The sequence below is a fragment of the Martes martes genome (genome assembly GCF_963455335.1).
Source record: "Martes martes genome assembly, chromosome: 7".
NCBI lineage: Eukaryota > Metazoa > Chordata > Mammalia > Carnivora > Mustelidae > Martes > Martes martes.
The window spans coordinates 127953926-127975782 of record NC_137894.1 but is presented as its reverse complement, the minus strand read 5'-3'; the positions used below and the strand labels follow the sequence as shown (position 1 = coordinate 127975782).

The window sequence follows — 21857 nt, the reverse complement described above, 5'->3', positions numbered from 1 at the left end:
GTGGCACGGGACAAAGGGAGCCATACATCAAAGAACGTGAAACCGTCCAACAGAAACACTGATCGCGTCTCTGCGTCATGGAGGGCTGTCTCCAGAGGTAGCGGGGAATGCCAGCCAACCGCCGCGACAGGCGTGGCAAAAACGTGAGCCAAGCGGGGCGCTCGGGAACGCCCCTGCCAGGCCCAGACTGAGGCGAGGGTGCGCGCCTGCCCTCCCACGCCGGACGCCACCGCCTCGGCCTCACGTGCACGTCAGCAGGCCTGTCCCGGGCCCCAATCCTAAGGGTGTCCCTGCGTACAAACCGAGAGAGCCATTCCTGGCCAACCGCCACCCGCTCCCGCAGGAGAATCACGCCTCCTCCTCTGTCTGCTAGAAGCCCGCCCACCCATGGCTCCTCAAAACCCCGCCTCGAAGCCATGCCCCGGCGCCTCTAAGTTCAAGGTCCCCTGTACAAAATGGCGGCAAACCCTGGGAACCAACCATAGAGACGCCCACATTCCGCGGAGAGAGCTCAGGCCTCTTAGGGATGTCAGCGATTCCCTGGGAGGCGGGCCCGCCTCGCCTTCCGGTTGGGGGGGCCCTTCTAGGAGAACCTCGACAGTCTCCATGGTGCCGGGTCCTCCGAGTCGAGTCACGTGGCCGGAGAACGCCGCCGCGGAGGCGGAGGGAGGAGAAATGGGCGGGAGGCGGGAGCTGGTGGGGAATAGCTTGAGACCCGGCGCCGACGGGGTTGTCATGGAGCCGCGGGGCCGGGCTCGCGCATGCGCCGCTTGACCCGCTGGGCCGGTCGTGGAGAGGCGACCTCGGCCCTAGGTGAGAGAGGGAGGGTTGGGTCCGGGGGGCGAAGGTTCGCGCGGAGAGCGTGGGGAAAGGAGGCAGGAGTAGGGGAGAGAAGGGAAGCGACGTAGGCAAGAGAGAGGACGGGACTTTCGGGGGACAGAGGGCCGAATGGTGGGAGCGGGAGACGGTGCGTCTGTTTCCCTTTTAGTTGGTTGCTTTTGCTGCGAGGGGCTCGGCTGCGTAGGAGAGGGGCTGGCGGGAGGCTGGGGGCTGTGTGTGGGGAGGGGACTTGTATGGGCAGCGAGTAGGGTACCGTCAGGGCGGGTGGGCCCGGGTCTAGCCCTCCTGGGCGTCCAGGCAGCAGCGGAAAGCCCGCAGGCCTGCAGGGCTCTGAGCAGAGGGACAGGGAACGGGCAGGTGAATGGGAGCGGGGCTGTTACCCGGTGAGGGTCCTGGGCCTCCAGTTAGGGGGTGGACATAGTGCCCCGTCCTGGGCCCGGGACGCAGGTGTGCTGTCTTTTGCAGAGACCTGATGTCACCCATTTGGCTGGTGGTTTCTCCTGGGTGGCCAGCTTGCCAGATATGGTGCCGGGACATGGGGAGGGGGGGGAGAAGTTGCGCAGTGCCAAGTAAGGAGTTAGTGGTTAGTGGGTGGGTTTCGGGGAGTTCTGATCCAGGCCCAGGGCCCAGGCCGCAGCCAGGCTCCCTGTGCTTGCCCAAGTCCTGGCAGTACACATTGCCTGGGCGTTTGCCCTGGGAGTCTGGTGGTGTGCCAGTCACAGCAGGGTCCTAGGGTCTGCCCAGTTCTGCCCTGCTGAGCTGGCAGGCTGGTGGATGCCTGGAGCGTGCTCCTGCTGCCTGGCACAGATGCAGCGTGGGCTGGTGCGAATGGGGAGGTGGGCACTGTTACTGTGAACCCTTCTGGAAGCTGGCGATCTGGAGAATTTCGCTCATCTTATCTCTTCTTCGGAAGAGGAGAATGGAGGGAGCCATGTCTGGTTCCAGACAGAGGACATTGTATAGAATTGGGGTTCAGGATCTTTGACATAAATTTGCAGCCGAGTTGGAGAATGGAAATGGATGCGAAGGGTAAAATGAGTATTTGAGATTTCGGTGGGGGGGAGGTGTCTTCCCTCTGTTAAAGCACACAGACATTTCCCCAGAATGGTATCTCCCACATGGAGACCAAGACAAAGTAACTTCAGGGAAAAGCTAGTAATGTATTTCTAATTATGACTGGGTTTACTCATGATTTTCTGGGTGGTAAGGTCTTAATTTCTACGGCCTTGTGCTTTTTTCATATTTAAGTCTCTGCTTGAGTTTCGCCTCACACCTCTGTCCATGCACGCATGTTATCCATGTGATATGTTTTAAAGGGAACTTGAGCTCTTGGGAAAGTTGCCAAGTGTCTATAAAAGGAAAGATCTGAGAGCAGCATTTCAGATCCTTTCCTTGTAAACCTTGGTTCCCCCTTTTATTATAAGCCTAAATCTCTATAAAGATTGTTTCTGGATTAGACAACCTTTAATTCGGTTGGTGGACTTATCCCTGAGGTTTCACCTTAGAATAAGGGGCAAATGAGGTACCTGTTTCCCCCAGGAGACCAGACCTGGAAGTTAAATCTTGAGACGACCATGGTGTTTGGAAACGCACAATCATGACCTTCAAGCTGTTGGGGTATTTCGATGACAGCTAAGCTGTGAGGCTGTCAGCAGGGCTCGGCAGGACAGAAGATTTGCTGGAATGTATTATTCTGTTGAGCACCTCACACATTAGTTGTGGGGGGTTGAGGTTGCAAAGATGAAAAACAACTCAAGGTTGAGGAGACAGATGACTGGACTGGAATGTGAGGAGTGCAGAAATAAGCCAAGTGCTAGAGAGCGCTAGTTAGAATTTTATGTTATACCTATTTATATAAACTTCTATATTTATTGATTCACTTTCCATTATGAGTTTTATGTGTACTATTCCCCCTGGGAACGTTTTGGACAATGTGTCACATATACACCTAGGAGAGGCCCAATTAGGTCGATTCTGACAGTCTGTGGGAACTTAAGCTGGAGTCCTTTCCATGGAGAGTTAGGCATATGAGGATCTCAGATGTTTGTAAAGCAGTGTTAGTGGTTTCCAGTCTGTGCCAGGAAGCAGGACATGACACGGTGGGTAAGAGCTGAGTAACCCAATTTCCACCGCTAGTCTGCTTAGGAGCATCTGCCTTGATTGTAAAATAATATTGAGGAGGAAAAAAAAGCCTTGAGGTTTTCAAACTGCCATTTGCAAGGCCCTGGGTTTGAGAGCAGTGGGGTAACTGCCATCAATGGGTGCTCTTCCTCTGTCCTGGGCCTTGATGTGTGAGCAGGTCTGTTGTTCACTGGCTTACTCCTCCACGCCACTCCCAGGATGGTGGTGCCTCTCCTCTCAGAGAAGCGAGGTCAAGGAGGGATAATGTAGCCCTTCATAGTCCATCCCACCTTTCTAAGACACCAAGGCTTTCTTTTGCTTAAAAAGAACTTTGCTGGAAAAAAAAAAAAAAGAACTTTGGACAGAGGCTTTCGTATTTTTAGTCACTTTCACATCCAAAGCAGTCCATTTGCTTTTCCAAGGTGGGTTATGCATTCTTTATTTCCAACTGCTACCACTCTAGGATCCACTCTAGGATTTAACATTTTTGCATCTGTTCTCCTTTTAACCTATTAGTCAACGTTTGCGTTTTGATTCCACAAGTATGCACCTTCCCAGTGAGCCAGAAAATTCCTGTGTATCTTCTGAAGTTCCGTTGGCCACACTTGCTAACAGGAGCAACCCTTTTTGGTTGTCTTATCAAAAGGACTGTAGACTAAATTGGGATGCTTTATCTAAAATATCTAAGTATCTAAAATGTCTAAATATCTAAATATCTAAAATACCTGTAAGGTAATGTAAAAACTTTGCCAAGCGCTCAATTAGGTGCAATGCACACGAGCTACCTTCCTGATCTAAAGAGCAGGGTCAGACTTCTGGAAGACTGATGGCCCATCCACAAACTACAGCTCCGTCCATTTTGAAGAAGCTTCGTGTTCCCTTTCGGTGGTGTTACTTCAGGAAAATTAAACTATGCACATTTGTTGGGTTCCATTTGGAAGGTACCTGATTTAATGAAACATACGGTTCTACATTTTGGTCTCCTTACATTTTGGTCTCCTTTTTATTTATTTTTTACTTTTTAATTAAAAAAAATTTTTTTTAAGATTTTATTTATTTATTTGACAGAGAGAGACACAGCAAGAGAGGGAACACAAGTAGGCGGGTGGGGGAGGGAGAAGCAGGCTTCCTGCTGAGCAGGGAGCCCTATGCGGAGCTCCATCCCAGGACACTGGGTTCATGACCTGAGCTGAAGGTAGCCGCTTAATAACTGAGCCACCTGCGCGCCCCTTGGTTTCCTTTTTAAACTGGTTTATTCATGCTGTCCAATTTCATAGCCATGCAATAGAGACGCTGCTTTTCCATTGTGCTGTGCAAGGGGGGACAGTGTCGTTGTTTCTCTTTTATGCACATGGGACTTCACTTGTAACCAAGAGTGCTTGGTATGACATGGATTGAATGGGGGAAGCCATTCCCCTTGAGTGAGTTAGATAGGATACAAAATAATTTTTACTTGGAGTTGTGCTCAAAATTGAGTCTCATTCAGATAAGTTCCCTTTAGTCCGCGTCTGCTGCATGCAAAAAAGTAGGAGCAAGAGGGTTGCTCCAGGAAGCTTGTAAACATCCTTGTCTTTAATTTTATCTTGACCCGCTCCTCTGCTTCTGGTGTAGGTGATGTTCTTCACTGTATCCTCTGCTAGAGAAGTGTTCAGACTTGACATTTCAGGATATTCCAGACACAGTGCCCTTTGGCAGGGAGCTCGCGTTCCTCTCCACTCAGAAGGACAGGTGGATGGAGGCGTAAGGGCACTGTGGTTTAGAGTCTCACCAGGCATTGCTTGGACCTAGCATTTGTCCATTCATGCTGCGGTAAAAAACCGCATAGACTGGGTAGCTTACAAACAACAAAAATGTATTTCTCACAGTTCTAGAAGCTGGAAGTCCAAGGTCGGGGGGCCAGCACAGTCATGTTCTGGGTCACAGAGTGTTTGCTGTCCTCCTGTGGTGGAAGGGGCAAGGGGTCTCTCTGGAGTCGCCTTTATAATGCACTCATCCCATTCAGGAGGGCTCCACTCTGCTCTTTTTTTTTAAAGATTTTATTTGTTTATTTGACAGACAGAGATCACAAGTAGGCAGAGAGGCAGACAGAGAGAGAGGAGGAAGCAGGCTCCCTGCTGAGCAGAGAGCCCGACGCGGGGCTCGATCCCAGGACCCTGGGACCATGACCCGAGCCGAAAGCAGAGGCATTAACCCACTGAGCCACAAAGCACCTCCCAAAGGCCCCACCTCATACTACCATCGTCTGGGGATGGTGGTGGTTAGGATTTCAGCATACGAATTGGGGGCGGGGGCGGGGGAGGGACCACACGCAAACATTCGGACCATAGCACCTACCCATTTGTCACCGTCATTGCCATTTTCCCTGTTTTCTTTATCCCCGCAATAACCTTTGTGTTCTTACCATGCCATCCTTATCACTGCCATTCCACGGGGACGGAGATGGCCTTGTTAAAATATTTGGAATGTTCTCAGCCTCTGCCAGCCTTCTGAAGGGTTCATTTGTCTCATTCTTTGCACTGTTAGCCAGGTTCTGGATATGCCGTGGACTCGTGTGTCACTGGGCCAAGTCTAGGCTTCTTTAGCTTCTCTGGGCTCCCACCTTGCGTGTGTGACAGCCTCCCCAGCCTCTCCACTTGGATGACCCACAGCCAATTCTGTCTACATGGCCAAGATTGGACTGCCCTAGCCACGCCACCGAGTCCCTCTGCGCCCTTCTTGGGCTGTCTAGCCTCGGAAATGGTCCCTCTGTCTCCAGTCTGTTCCCTTCTGTCCTTTCACTACTGCCACCGCTTTAATTCCCCGGGGCTTCTGTGGTAGTATCTGCATGATCTCAGTGCCTCTCTTGCCTCTCTCCACTTTAACCTCAGTCCAGCACCCAAAATGCTAGGAAAATGCTGCTCGACCATGGGTTATAATACACTGCCTGCCTGGCCCCCGCCAATCCCTCTAGGTGCAGGTGCATGGCCTTCTACCCCTGCACCATGCTCTGGCCTCCCTGGCCTCTCAGCTCTTTGAATGTGTCAAATTCTTTGCTCCTTTAGGGCCTTCACAGGGCCACGTCCCACTCACTGTGTCCCCCCCACCCCCCATAACTCGTCTGGATCCTGGCTACACATCACTTCCTCAGGCAAGCCTTCCCTTGCCCAGTACTCCCTGCCCCGCCCCCAACTGCTTTTAGCCCCTCCCCTTTATAGCTGTTACCAAAAATAGTGATTTAGGGGAGCTCCTGGGTGGCTTAGTCAGTTAAACGTCTGCCTTCAGTTCAGGTCATGATCCTGGGTCCTGAGATTGAGCCCCACACCAAGCTCCCTGCTCAGCTGCTCAGCAGAGAGCCTGCTTCTCCCTCTGCCCCTTCCCCACCCCCACTCATGATCTCTCTCTCAGAATAAATAAGTAATAGCTTTTTTAAAAAGTGATTAAATAGGGGCACGTGGCTGAGTGGGTTAAGCCTCTGCCTTCAGCTCAGATCATGATCCTGGGATCGAGACCCGCATCGGGCTGTCTGCTCAGCAGGGAGCCTGCTCCCTCCCCTCTCTCTGCCTGCCTCTCTGCCTACTTGTGATCTCTGTCTGTCAAATAAATAAATAAAATATTTTAAAAAATCTAAAAAAAATGTTTTTTTAAAAAGTGATTAAATAATTGTATGATTACTTGATTAGTGAGGGTCTGGTTCTCTAGATCACAAGTTCCAGCAAGGTACTGACCATGTCTCTTGTGTGCACTTGGTATTGGTCCTAGCACAAGGCCTGCGTCATAGCGGGCGCTGGATAGATAACTTTCTAAATGAGTGCCCCTTACCCTGACCCTCAATTTCCTCTTCTGTAAAATGGAGGAGCAACGGAGGAGGACATTTACAGCAGTAACGTTGCGTGTGGACTTGTATGGAATCAAAGCATTATTATACATGGTCTTTTTTGTGCAGAAAAGTTCTTTTTAAGCCAAAACGTAGCCTGCACTTGTGAAGAGTTGTGTTCAGTACCTCATCCGAAGAAGTGAAGGTTAATTTGAACAACTCTACTGTCCGGAGCCTGCCAGTGCATGCTGGGAAGGCAAGCCTTGTCCAAGATGGGCATCACCTCTCCTCCCTTCCTCGGGGAGCAGGGGGAGTTACCCCTTCCAAAAAGCCTAATCAAGTGTGCCTTTGTTAGCAGTTTACAAAGCTTCCACTGAGCGTGGTTTGTGTGCCCTGAATTTGTGATGGAATTTGAGGGCAGGAGAGGACAGTGAACCTCCTTTTGGGTAGAAACCATTCTCCTGCGCAGCAAACTTGCAGCCCGGGTAAGCGGAGGCCTCTCAGAAAATACCGAGGAAGTGGGCGAGGCCAGTGTTCTCTGCCCGCACTTTCCTCACGGGCAGGCTCACCTGTGTCCGCTCTCCAGGCACTGTCTTCTTACGTAATTGTTGTTTTCCCCAGGGCAATCCAGTTGAAAGGAGGACTGATGAATCCACTTCCAGCCCTGTAAAACATGGAGAGGAAAAACCCGTCCAGGGAGAGCCCCAGAAGACTCTCGGCCAAACTGGGCAAAGGCACAGAGATGAAGAAGGCAGCTCGTCAGCACGGCATGGCAGCTGCTGAGTCAGATAAGGACTCCGGATTTTCAGGTTAAAAATACCTTCTTCCTTCCACATCGCAGTGAATGATTTGCCTAAAACTCCTCCTAAAAATGTCCTCCCTAAAATTTGTGTGATAAATGTGGGAAGCTTTCATGTATAGGATAACTAACTGTCTTACGTCTTAAAATGGTAATTCTGGTGCCCGTGTTGCGGGCTACTGTCAGAGTCACCGGGGGTTAATCTTGAAGGAATGATCTGCCATCTTTTTTCAACTCAGCCTCTCCCAACTTTAAATCTTCCATGTCCAACTGTTGCAAGTGGTTACTGGGGAAAAAAAAAAACAAAAAACTTAAATACAATTCTGTTGTCTTAGCTCCTTTTCCAGAGGAATAGCTACATTGCTGGAAAAAAAGGACTACTGCATGGTGTCACCAGTAGCAAATGAAACAGAAGTAGTATATAATTTTAGATAACTGTTTTTGCTAAGAAAGTAATTTTCCCACGTTTAAAAGCATTTCCCCCCACAACCCACCCCTGCCAGGATCTGTGCATTTTTGTATTTGAACTAAGAGACCCCTCCAGTACAGTTCCAAACTGTACTGGACTCTATTCGAGACCAGCAAGTAGAATGGTTTTCAGGTTTTCTCACTAGTTTGTTTTAAACCTTTTCTGAAAGGGCTAGCTGCCTGCACAGCGAATCTTTTAATTTTGTGCTGGGCGCTGTTACTTCCAGGTTTGAGGATAATGGCTTAAATATGGCTTGAGTGTATCAGCATCTTTGGCCAAGAGGACGCAGAGAGATGATGCCAGGGGCTCCTGGCTGGGTCGACGTGCTGAGAGTAGCGCCCTCTCCTAGAGGAAGATTTATGTTACCCAGCTTCACAGAGACTCATCAATCCATCTTGTTGATTTATTAATTTATAGTGCAAAATGCAGCTGTTAGGAAAATTAGAACTCTCTCATCCCTAGATTGGTGTGTTTTCTCCCTGTAGGCATGCTGCATGCGAAGCCAAATTAAAAATAGATTGTTGCTCAGAGAGGAACAGAGTACCAGCCTAATGGAAGGATTAGAATAAGGACAGTCCAGGGAAGGAGGGCCTGTTTATTAGCCCTTTGGGTTTTTCTTCTCTCTCAGCATTGTTTCTGAGGCTTGACTCATCATAAGGCTCTTCTGAGATTCTTGTTAACAATAGTGATCACCACCACCCAGGTACGTCCTGATTCCCCTGAGGTCATCAGTTGCTAAGGGAATCTCATCAGCATTACTCATTTAATTAGCAGAATGCCTTTTCAAACTCCCAAGGGAGTTGGAATATCTATCGAGTAATAATAATCATGTTAACATTTATATAGAATTTACCATATAAGTTCTGTGTAACCAGTGGTTGGCTGGCAAGCCAGCCCCTGATACATAAGTTTGCCAGTTTCCATTGTGCATACATCTCACCAGGACCAATTAATTTCAAGCTACTAATACGATGTTACCAAATGTGGGGATGGGAAGATTGGGGGAATTAGAGAAGATGTGTAGTCTTAGTCCGTGTGAGCTAGTGGGACCCAGCTGCAGCACACTGTGGCATGGACCATGTTAAGTGGTTCACATAAAATAACTCATAACGACTACCCTGTAAGAAAGTGACTGTTACGTTCCCCGTTTTACAGATGAGGAAATTGAGGCATAGAAAGACTACATGATTTCTGGGGCGCCTGGGTGGCTCAGTCGTATAAGTGTCCCACTCTTGATTTTGGCTCGAGTCATGATCGAGGGTCATGGGATTGAGCTGTGTGTCAGGCCCCGCCCGCCTCAGGTACCCCTTGTGCAGTGTCTGCTTGTCCCTTTTCTTCTGCTCCTTCCCCTGCTCACGTGCGTGTGCACACTCTCTCTCTCTATAATAAATAAGCACATCTTTTAAAAATTAAAAAAAAAAGTTAAAAAAGGATTATATCATTTCCAAGATCAGGCAACTGGTCAGCAGTAGAGCTGGGATTTGAATCCAAGGCTGTGTGACTCCAGATGCCCTACCTTTCAGCACTGTTGCTGAAAGTACTTAAGCGGCCCACTCTGATGAAATTCCTTTTTTTTTTTTAAGATTTTGTTTATTTATTTGACAGAGATCACAAGTAGGCAGAGCAGCAGGCACAGAGAGAGGGGGGAAGCAGGCTCCCTGCTGAGCAGACAGCCCAATGCGGGGCTCGATCCCAGGACCCTGAGATAATGACCTGAGCCGAAGGCAGAGGCTTAACCCACTGAGCCACCCAGGCGCCCCTCTGATGAATTCTTTAGGTTAATGTCAGCCAAATCCACCTCATCTGTTCATCTGTTCATTCAGTAATTGATCAGGAGTAGTCAGTGATGGGGAGTACACGTTGGCTGAGCTGCTCACAGTTGCTACACTGGAGTGAAAATATTGTGTGGGGACTAAAACCTACATAGGGTAGGTGCTTGTGTGTCTCAGTGGGTTAAGTATCTGCCTTCAGCTTGGGTCATGGTCCCAGGGTTGAGTCCCACATCAGGCTCTCTGCTCAGCGGGGAGTCTGCTTCTCCCTCTCCCTCTGCCCCTCCTTGCTGCTTGTGTTCTCCCTCCCTCAAGTGCTCTCTCTCTAAATTGTGTAAGACTGTTGAATCACAGACCTGTACCCCTAAAACAAATAACACATTATATGTTAATAAGAATAAATAAATAAAATAAAATAAATGAATAAAATCTTTTTAAAAAATTAAAAAAACCCCTACATTTGGTGTGGCTCTCCACACTTTTTGATGTTCTATGAGAGAGCCTCAAGATTCCCTTGCTTTGGCATTCCATATATATTGACCTTTGTCCCAAACTCATCAGGGCCTGGGCTAAGATTATGGTTGAAGTTTGGGTGGGCACGTGAATACGTGTGCAGTTCCTGTTATCTGAATGATAACAGTATTGCCGTGATTAAGCTAAGGTTATTGCAGCCAGACCTTTATTGGTTAGGGTGGTGTACAAGTTTGCTAGGACGGTCATAACAGTTCACAAACCGGATGGCTGAAACAGCACATTCGTCATCTCACAGTTCTGGAGCCTAGAAGTCTGAGACCAAGATGTGGGCAGGGTTCCTTCTCTGAGGGAGAATTTACCCATCACCAGACTCCTCTCCTGGAGATCATGATAGCGAAGGTCGATGGGAGGGCCCTGAAAAGTGGGTTCTGTTCCTTTTTACACACGTCTCCGGTGATTTCTATGATCAGACTGGTTTAGGAAACATTGTAGGCCTAATGTCTCTTTTTTTCTTTTACTATCACATTCGTTTTTCATCTCTTTTTCATATCCTGAAGGTAATACGTGCTCATTGTAGGAGCTTTGAAATTCAGGAACACACAAAGAAGAAACTAAACATTATCTGTAATCCTACCACCGATTAGGGCCAGGATGTTGACGTTTCGGTATGCCTTCCAACAGCCTCAGCCTTGTCAGGTCACATGTTTTGTAGTGTGTCCCAAAGTCTGGATGGTTTTCCTGATAGTTGCCTAATTCTCTATGTCGAAGTGCTTTAAGAAGCATTGTGTTGGGGCACCTGGGTGGCTCAGTGGGTTAAGCCTCGGCTCAGGTCATGATCTCAGGATCCTGGGATCGAGCCCAGGACCCTGCTCAGTAGGGAGCCTGCCTCCCCCTCTCTCTCTGCCTGCCTCTCTACCTACTTGTGATATCTCTCTCTCTGTCAAACAAATATATAAAATCTTAAAAAAAAAAAAAAAAAGAAGCATTGTGTTGTTCAGACATAAGGTGGGATTAAAAATCATCGTTACACCCCAGAAAGCAGCCTTGTATGCGCCTCTGGTCTCTCCTGGGCCACTGCCAGGGAGTGAGTTCATCAGCGCTCGAGTTACCATTCTGAGTACCTTGGAGCATGATGGGATTTGTAAAACCTTGGTAGTATTTCCCATTTGAATTATTCTCCCAACTTTGTTTTGAAAAATTTCGGATGTACACAAAATGGAATGACCATCACAGATGTCTCATTCAGATCCACTGAGGGATAGGATTTTGCCATATTGCTGTATGTCTCTATACACATACATACCTCCTTCTGTTCGTACTGTATATATCTATATATAAACAAGTATACTTCAGTACCAATCTCCTAAAAGAGTAGCATTCTTCTGCGATAATTCCAGCGTCAGGGTCGTAACCAAGAATTTTCACTCGATGTAAGTTATTAATTAGCCATAATCCATATTCAGATTTTCCCTATTGTCCCCATAATGTCCTTTGTAACTGTTTGTCTTTTTGTCCATTTATTTGTTTTGGATCCAGGATTCAATTAAGTATTGTGCATTTCATTTAGTTGTCCTTTTTTTTTTTTTAAGATTTTATTTATTTATTTGACAGAGATCACAAGTAGGCAGAGAGGCAGGCAGGGAGAGGAGGAAGCAGGCTCCCCGCTGAGCAGAGAGCCCGATGCGGGGCTCAATCCCAGGACCCTGAGACCATAACCCGAGCCGAAAGCAGAGGCTTTAACCCACTGAGCCACCCAGGCGCCCCTAGTTGTCCTTTTTCGTCTGATTTAGTCTAGAACAACGTCCTTATCTTCCCTTGCCTTTTCCTTCCTCCCGTTTGTCCCTTTGTTTTCTTTAATGACAGTGACATACTTGAGTGAATTAGGCCTGTTGTTCTGTAGAATGTCTCACTCTCTGGATTTTTCTGATAGTCTCCCCATTATTAGAGTCAGGAGAAGCATTTTGTTTTTACCAGAATACTGCACTTTTGATGTTACGTCATTCCCGTAGCACATAATGAGACTCCCAAGTTTGTCTGTTCTTGGTGATGCCCTGGCTGATCACGTGGTTAAGGTCGTGTGTAAGCTTATATGAGATAGCTTTATTGGAAAAGTACCTTTTTCTCTTTGTAATTAGTACATAGTTTATGGGATGATACTTTGATGCTGTGTGACTGTCCCGTTTCCCAAAAACTCTTGACCAGTGGTTTTAACAACCACTGATGATGCTTGCCTGAATCCTTTACTACATTTTTGGCTTAAGAATCGTGATCTGAGGGGCGCCTGGGCGGCTCAGTCATTAGGCATCTGCCTTTAGGCTCAGGTCATGATCCCAGGGTCCTGGGATCGAGCCCCACATGGGGCTCCCTGCTCAGCGGGGAGCCTGCTTCTCCCTCTCCCATTCCCCCTGCTTGTGTTCCTGCACACGTGCTCTCTCTCTCTGCCTCTCTCTCTGTGTCAAATAAATAAATACAATCTTCGGGGAAAAAAGTTACCATTAAAAAAAAAATGTGCTCTGATTTACCATTCCTTGTACACTTTAGTGGCTGACACTTCTGTGGAGCAGGCACACTTCTGTAGAGCAGTACAGACACTTCTGTAGACCTTTTGAGCACCGCTGCGGGTTCATGGAATGCTCTTGTAATTCAGTCTGTCAGTCCTGTATAATTGTCCCAAACTTGGCCAATGGGAGCCCCTTCTAGATGGTTCTGTGTCTTTCTGACTTGACCCCATTTGTGTTTGAGCACTTCCTTGCTTTCTGGGACAATAAGATGTCCAGGTTCATCTTGTACTTTCCACTCCCACTTGAACTGAACTTAGCTGTTTCTCCACGGATCCCTGTTTTTCTTTTTGTGCAGAATGGCGTTTAGAAACCAAGATTCATGCACTCGCATGCATTTTGCTTCTGAGGTCCTTTGTCTCAGGCCCTGGTTCTTCACTAGAGGTGCACACTCAGAGTCCCTGCGCCTTGTGAAAATCCACTTGCCTGGGCCCTTCAGAAGATCGAAAGGAGGCCCCCAGCATCCATAAATTCTAGAAAACATCTCTAGACATTCTGATTAAATGCAAGTGTTGACACTTAACGCTCATTTGAATTATAGTCACATCTCCGTCCTGCCTCAGCCCAATTACTCTGCGATTCTTGATGAGCATTTAGTGTATCCCCAGGCTCCTTGCTTGCAGGGTTAGAGCAGGCTCCCGGCTTACTCCAGCAGGTCGCTAATTAAGGCCTTTCTGTATGGATTTCACACGGGGCGCCCTCATTTGCTTTACCCCAGAGAGTGCCGTTCTGTCTCCCATTGTGCCAGATCCCCAGGGGTGCACTCAGTGTGCATTTAGGACACCAGCACCCCCTTTGTTGGAGGTGTTGGGTGGAGGGGGGGTAACAAAGACACATTTCACATTTCAGCTTGGATGAACTTACCCAGAATTGTGCAATTAGAAAATTTAGGATGGAACTCTTTACATTTCAGCATGGATATAAGTTTTGAGGTTTACAGGTTGGTTTTGTCTTTATTCCTCTATCCTGTGGTGCCCAGAGCCTCTAAAGGTCTTCATCCTGCCCCAGGTCACACACACAGTCCCTCCCCTCTCAGCAGCAGATTCTTGAAAGTAATGATCTAGCTTTGAAACCTTCACCCTGTTTCTCCTGTCAGCTGGCTTTAATTACTTTCACATAAACCCTAACTGATGCAAGCTTTTGTCTGTAATAGACTTAGAAAGGAAGCCTGCTGTCCTAGGGTAGCGATTTATAATCTTTTGAGGTCGGAGGGTTCATGTGTGGATTCCACTGAGAATACAATGAAAGCTAAAGACCCTTTCAGAAAAATTCACAAAAAACGTATATCACAAATGTTCCATTCCATTTTGAGAAATCCGTGCACTCCTTAGAAGGTCTGCTTAGGAGCCCCCAGCCTGGATCCTATGCGAACTGACCATTCTTCTGCCCAGCAGATGGGAGCTCAGAGTGTCTGAGCTCGGCGGAGCAGATGGAGTCCGAGGACATGCTGAGCGCCTTAGGCTGGAGCCGAGAAGACAGGCCAAGGCAGAACTCCAAGACCGCAGGCAGTGCCTTCCCCGCGCTGTCCCCAATGGTTGTCATGAAGAATGTGCTGGTCAAACAGGTGAGGAGGACTACTGTCTCCTGACGTGTCTGCCCATTAGCGTTTCTGAGCTCCCTCTATACAGTGCCTCTTTCTCTCCGTCAAGGAGAGATTTTAGAAGCAGACCATGGGAACCACACTGATGCGTGCTTCTGTCCCAGGGACAGTGGTTTCAGGACTGCAGTAATCGTGACCTGTGTTCCCATTTTCCAGACAGTAGGACTGCTTTATTTCTGTATTACTGGTTTGTCCAGAGGGACCCCAGAATTCTTTAGTCATGAATAAAGGCACGAAGCAGAAATGTCATAACTTCCACGATGCATTCTAACATATGGCAGAGTTGAGGGTAGAAACAAAAGAATCTCTTTTTAATTTGGGTTGCCCTTGAATTGAGAGATGTAGGATGCATTTATTTGTTTGAGCAGTAGAGGCAATTTCCGTGTTCTCTCAAAGCTGTGTCGTCAGTGAGAAAGGAGCTCTTCAGTTTGGCTGTGGCTGTCCCAGTAGAGGCCACACAGCATTGTTGTGGAGTTGAAAGTACCCTGTTTGGGGCTTTATTACATAACTCTGCATATGACATGATTATTGTCTGGATATGAAGAAAAGAAGATTTAGAAATGGAAATGTAAGCTCAGCCCGGTGTTTGAAACAGAGAATTCAATCACATGAACCTGGCTGAACATTGAACCTTACCCTTCTTTGCTCTAAAGGGCATCAGTTCTCGCGTGGGTCCACTGCTGAGGCTGCTTGCAGCTGGTGAAGTCGGAGATCTGGCTTTGTGTGGTTGACCTTCCCACCTTAGGTGGAAGAACCTGGTGAGAGCCTGACAGGAAACCCTAAGATCGGAACTGTTTACCTCGTTATGACAGAGGCGCACAAACTGCTTTTCACCAAGGCACCCTAGTGACTTGGAGGAAAGAGCTAAGAATTTTTGAAGCTTTTTTCTTGGCAGATCACATCTCAGCTGGGAGCGCAGTTGTCCTTACTGAAACAAAGAGAGGGAATAAAGGCACGAGATGGAGCCCACATGAGATTGTTCAGGCAGCCCCCCGCCCAGTGCCACTTGCTTCCTGGGATTTTTTTTTCTCCTGGCTTTTTTCCTCCCCGCCTTCCTCTCCTGCTCCCTTCTCGCTCTTTCTTGTGTGTCTGTCTGTGTTTATGTGCCTTCTTTGTTGTAGGCGCGGCTGGCAGCTCCCGAGGGCTGAGCAGCCCGCCGTTGAGGAGTGAGTAGGCTTTTCCAGCAGAGCGGCATTCTTCAGGACAAAGACCGCCGGGAAGGAAGGCTGCTGGGCTCCATCGGGAGCTTGGAAGCTTCTGGGCAGGCTGACCTAGAGGAGCAGTCTAGGAGTTTTGTGTTTTCACACATGCTTGAATCCAGCACATCCCAAAATTAAAATAATCGTACACTTAAAAAAAAAAATCTCTGCATATTGTGTAATGTCTTGATATTTGCTGCTTGCTTTTAGGTATTTTTCTTGTGAGGGTCTGGTTCCCCCTCTGCCCTTGGACCATGAGATCTTGCACATCCTTGCTTAACCACCGTGGATGTCTGTTTGCTCATCTTTAACACGAAGGCTTTATGTGAAGTGATTCTGAGATCCTATCCAAGCCGAAAATCTTGTCCCGTGTTCCCTCAGATGATTTCAGTGTGAATAACACATTGTCAGATCTCATAATTAGAACAGATAAGCTAAGTATCTATGCGGACAGTGGGCATACAGCCACATTAGGAAGAATAATCCACTGAAATCATCTTGGGAGAGTAATGAGTTACATAGTTTCTGGATCCGTTTGCCTCGTAGGTCTTGTCCTTGTGGCGTAAGTGACTAGGGGGATAGCCTGAAGTTTTGCTCCTTACCAAGTGGGCCAGGCTGATCTCTACTTCAGAAGACCTCTAATTTTGGACCTCTGACAAGAAAGTGTGGTTGCTAGGCCTGGCCGTGCTTGCTTAGGCATTACCCCAGCTAGACTCCAGAATGGATTTTCCGGGTTATCCTAGCCTCTGTGCAGATGAACTATAGTTGAACTTGGCTTAAAGTTCCTAGCCAGGCATCCAAGAAGCTGACATGGGTACAACATGGTATACAGATGTAGGAAGAGAGTCCAGAACTTTCTTCAGATAAATGACCCCACCAGGGTTAAGAACCTCCATTGGGTTCTCTCTTCCTAGCCTCATCTACACCCTTATCTTTGGGACCGAGTTGGAACTGGACTGGCTTTTAAACATTGGGGACAAATAGCCATGCCCTTCTTTATTAGACTAACATCTGAATCAGTACTTTAAGAATAAGAAAATGTATAATCGAGGGGTAACATAACAAAAGCTGAGTAGTGAATGGTTAGAATGGGTGTTAGAGTCAGACCAAGGATGGAATCCTAGCTCCATCACACTTAGTAGCTTAGAGGCTTAAAGCAAGTTATTTCCACTTTCTGAGCCTCCATTTCTTATTTGTGAGAAGAAACAGTAACTCCACATGGGCGCTAGGGAGATGAAATGAGAGCACCCACAGAAACCATCATATGCAGTGTCCCCCCAGAGTAAGCACCTCGTAAGCACTGTGGTCTTGAATGGCTTTCTGCTTACCGGGCGTCACTGACTTAAAAACGGGCCACGACAATATGTACCTCTCTAGTCAAAAGCCATTTTTAGGTGAAAGATCCCAGATACAGCGAAATGAAGACAGACTTGGGTGTAAAGAACATTTGTCTTGAGATAAGCACATTTTAACTTCGGTCAGGACTTCGGACTGTCCGTATTTTCATTGCGTCCATTGTGTCCTTAACCCTGTCGTTACTTCACCTACCTACCATTTCTCTTTCTGCGGGATAACGCTTGAATAAAAGTAATAGAGTTCCTTCCGTTTTCCCTTAAGAAAGGTTCAAAACAAAACAAGACCCAAACTGCTGATCTCAGACCCAGATGGATTTTCAGGCCCGTTTTCCAGTCCTGTTCTTGAGAAGGGCTCCCCGGATCGCGGGGGAAGCTCTGTCCCTGACAGGAGCCTCTCCTGTCCTCTCCAGCGCCTCTCGTCCCGCAGGTAACCGCAGCGCGCTGCTCTCCTGTGTTTGCAGGGCAGCAGCTCCTCCCAGCTCCAGTCGTGGACCGTCCAGCCGTCCTTCGAGGTGATCTCGACGCAGCCGCAGCTCCTGTTCCTTCATCCGCCCGTGCCGTCTCCCGTGAGCCCGTGTCACGCCGGCGAGAAGAAGTCGGACTCCAGGAACTACTTGCCCATTCTGAATTCTTACACCAAAATCGCCCCCCACCCAGGCAAAAGGGGCCTTTCCCTCAGCCCAGAAGAGAGAGGAGAAAGTGGGATGCAGAAGAAAGTCTGTGCGGAGAGACTCGGGCCGAGCTTGTCTTCCAGCGAGCCCACCAAGCCTGGCGCCGTGCCCCCCAGCCCCCCGGCGCCGGCACCCCCGGGCGCCAAGCTTGCGGAGGACTCCGCTCTGCAGGGCGTGCCCTCTCTGGTGGCGGGTGGGAGCCCGCAGACTCTGCAGCCGGTGTCCAGCAGCCACGTGGCTAAAGCCCCCAGCCTGACCTTTGCTTCCCCCGCCAGCCCGGTCTGCGCGGCAGACAGCACGCTGCACGGCTTCGAGAGCAGCTCCCCGCTGTCGCCGCTGGCCGCCAGCTACAGCTCGCCCCTGTGGGCCGCCGAGCACCTGTGCCGCAGCCCCGAGCTCTTGGCGGCGGAGCAGCGGCAGAGCAAGCACAGGCGCTTTCAGAATACCCTGGTCGTGCTCCACAAGTCCGGTCTGCTGGAGATCACGCTGAAAACCAAGGAGCTGATCCGTCAGAACCAGGCGACCCAGGTGGAGCTAGACCAGCTGAAGGAGCAGACCCAGCTGTTCATCGAGGCCACCAAGAGCAGGGCTCCTCAGGCCTGGGCCAAGCTGCAGGCATCTTTAGCCGCGGGGTCTAGGCACACCGGCAGTGAGCTGGAGGCGTTCTCCGACCACCCAGACATGTAACCCAGAAGGCATATTTTCCTGTGACCTGAGTGGTTCTTTTTAACTCTTTGGCTGTTTCTACTCCTGTCTCCCGCAGCTTATGTAAGAGCTTTTCCTTCTACACTTCGACTGTTGGGCAGCTCACTTAGGAAGCCACATGCCAATACCTGGCCGCTGTCTTAACCTGTGGTCTGTGCACAGTTTACATACGGCTCTGTTCCTCTGAGTCCCCGAGGACTTGTGAATGCCCTGAGTCCCCTTTCCTTAGCCTGCAGGTGCTTAGATGGGTCACGGGGCAAAGCAGGAGAGATGGTTGTGTGGGGCTGTCGTGGCTGTCACCGCCCACCATCCCACACACTGTGAACAAGGGTACAGTGACAGGGAGGAGCACACAGAGTGACACCTGTCAAGCCAGGGAGTAGGTGACAGAAGGATCCCTTTGTGGAGCTTCCCTCGAATGTCTTAGTCACAGACAGAAAGAGGAGGCGAGCTCGCGTTCCACAAGGCATCGTGCCATCTGGGCAAACACTAAAGTGCCGCGGGCACAGGTTGGGCCGAGGGTGCACACGCTGAGCCACGTGACACTCTGTCTTCCTAAACTGGAAAGTCGAGGGGAGAGGGTCGCACCAGTGAACTCTTACACTTTAATCACAAGCCAGATTTCTCCTCACTTAAACTGGTAGGCAAAATACTTCAGATTTTTAAAGTATGGAATGGATTCAGTACCATCTGGAATTGTAATTGCTGAATTGCTTTTTTGACTTAGACTCTGAAGAAAGTAGACATGGCCAGCATCTCTTGGTTGGGAGTTGGAGGATTCTGGAAATTTATGCTCCCACCCCCACCCCTGCCTCTTTTTGAAACAATGCAGCCTGTTTAATGTGTGAAAATCTCGAAAGATAATTTTAGTGGCTTCTGAGAATGTTTGTAAGTTAACTCTCTGCTGCCACTTTTTTATCCCCTTTCATTTTTGTAAAAGAGGAAAGGAGCGATTACTAAGCTGATCGACTTTGAATTAAAACCATCCTGAGGTCCTGACGTTGAAGTGCCCAAAACATTGGAAACCATTCTTCGTGCTGATTGTGTTTTCCTATCCTGAGTTTTCATTTGTCGCATGTCACAGTGACATGGAGCACTTGCGGGGAAGTCTTCTGTGTCTCCTTTGTGCCCTGGATGTTGGCGGCAAAGCCAGAGGTGTGGGGTTGGTTATTTGAAGCTCATCTGGAAATGAAGGGTGTGATAACAATTTCCAGGCGAGACCAATTCTTGGAGCATCGTGGTAGAGGTAAATGGGATTCCTAAGTAGTGCCGTTTCAGACTTTTATCTCATTGAAATCTCATTTGAAAATCTCACTGAAATCTCTTGAAAATCTCCAGAGATTACCTTAGTAAGAAATCCCATATGACCAGCTTCACATTTCTGCAGGGAAAAATGTTCTTAAAGTTTCACCAAGGCCAGAAGCTAATGCTCACATTTACCTGGCGGTTACAACTGTCACATAGTTTTTAAATTTCAAGGCATCGGATTGCCTACACTTTGTTACTAAACCTGAATGACTTAGATACGACCAGTTTAGAAATAGCTTGGTAAAAATCCCTGCACTCTCCTGATCAGTGCAGAATTATTACCTGCCATTTGGTTCCTGAAGGAGTTTCAAAATCCCAGCAAATTTGTCTTTAAGCAGACTCTCAGCTCCTTCAATATTCCCCTCTTGGCCCGCTCCCTTTGCCTCCCCTGAATCCGTGTGGTACTGTGGCGGCTCTGCTCCGTGCACCATGCGAGGAAGCTTCCTTTCTGGCTGACGGTATTTGGCAGCAAAGATACAGAGACAGGTGCCTTCAGAACAGCCTGGGCGCCAGTCATGAGTCTTACTGAGTGTCAAAAATCTGAACGCACTTGCTGAGAACCAAATTTATTCCATCGGAAAAACCCTCTGTGGAGCTATCAGCCTCTTGGACTCTTCTTACTAGATTAAGATTTGCATTTCCCTTCCTGTTATGGTGAAAGATGATGAAAGCCACCATTGATCCGCACTGCTGAGTGGCAGGGGGAAGCAGCACGTCCCTGGCTCTTCTCTGATCGTGTGACTTCGTGCTGGAAGTCTCTGTAGGCTGTTAGCATGGGTGTTCTTTCCCTCGTGGAGCTGTAAGCAGATGAAGCCGAATAGGGAAGCTAGTTCTTGGAAGAAGAGGTCCACTGAGGCTCCCAGACATTTGGGGCCAGACGCCAGATCGGCACATGAAGGAAGCTCGGAGTAGACCAGAAGGATCTCCGTTGGTTGCACGAGGCTGTAAGTAGTGATGGTCTTAGCGGGCGTGATTTGATCTGGTATGAAGCACTGGGGCAGAGCTACTATTTTCTGAGAGTGAGAAGCAATTCTGAGTTCAGACCGACGCTTAAAGAGAACTTTTGGCAGATTTTGTTGGCAGGGGTGAGACACATCTAGAAAAAGCTGCTGACGGAACTGGTTATGGGAATGGAGTTTAATAACATTTGTAATTTATTACACTCATGGCTTTTTATTGACTATCATATTGTCTGACTTTACTATGATTCCTTCAACAGAAAAGTAACTCTCGTGCGTATATTGAAGTCTTTTTCCTGCTATGAATTCTTTAGGGTAGAGATTTATTTACCAAATGTGAATTCCTTTGAGGAATAATGAAGTTTTTGTAGAAATTGACTGTGAAATGTCAGAGAAAAATAAAATTCACTTACTTGAAAACTATTTGGCCTTTTTGCTTTATAAGTGCTTGAAAATACTAAGTGAAATCTAGAGTAAGTACAGTTGACCCTTAAATAGCATGGGTTTGAAGGGACCCACTTATCCGTGGGTATCTTTTGATGAGGACGCTACAGCGCTACACATGTTGCTTCCTTACGGTTTTCATAACCTTTCCACCAGCTTGTCATTGTAAGAATACAGTACATCACACGTAGAACATAGAGAATAGGTGTTAATCGATTGTTGTTACTGGTAAGCCTTCTGGTCAACAGTGGGCTTTTTAGAATTCAAGGTTTTAGGGAGTCCAAACCTATATGTGGAATTTTTTTTTAAGATTTTATTTACTTATTTGACAGACAGAGACCACAAGTAGGCAGAGAGGCAGAGAGAGGGGGGGAAGAAGGCTCCCCGCTGAGCAGAGAGCCCGATGCGGGGCTTGATCCCAGGACCCTGAGATCATGACCTGAGCCGAAGGCAGAGGCTTAACCCCCTGAGCCACCCAGGCGCCCCTATATGTGGATTTTCAACTGTGGGGTATCATGTTGTTCGAGGCTCAACTACATTGGCATTAAGTTTCAAACATGTTGTACTCAGGTCACCTGGAAATGTTGGGATTGGATACGGAACCGGTGTGAACTTGAAATGCAGGCAATCTTAAGGCAAGTAAATAGTCCGGTATTTCCTGCGTCTTGGAGGTTTATATTGGGTGGGTTGGGAGGATGAGAGTCAGATACAATCCAAGGATTTCTTTCTTCTGATCTGACATTTTCACAAATTTCACAGTTGTCTGCCGGCATGAGCTAACGCCACATTAAAT

The 21857-nt window shown here is 48.2% G+C and overlaps 1 protein-coding gene across 1 annotated transcript; it reads left to right on the top strand.

Moving 5' to 3' along the window:
- Positions 1-705: 705 nt before the first annotated feature.
- CIPC (CLOCK interacting pacemaker) lies at positions 706-21036 on the top strand. The gene is made up of 4 exons (XM_080808132.1): positions 706-813; positions 7376-7563; positions 14218-14387; positions 17439-21036. Exons 2-4 carry the CDS (start codon positions 7428-7430, stop codon positions 18333-18335), a joined length of 1203 nt encoding a protein of 400 aa, XP_080664258.1. The 5' UTR covers positions 706-813; positions 7376-7427; the 3' UTR covers positions 18336-21036.
- The last annotated feature ends 821 nt before the right edge of the window (positions 21037-21857 follow it).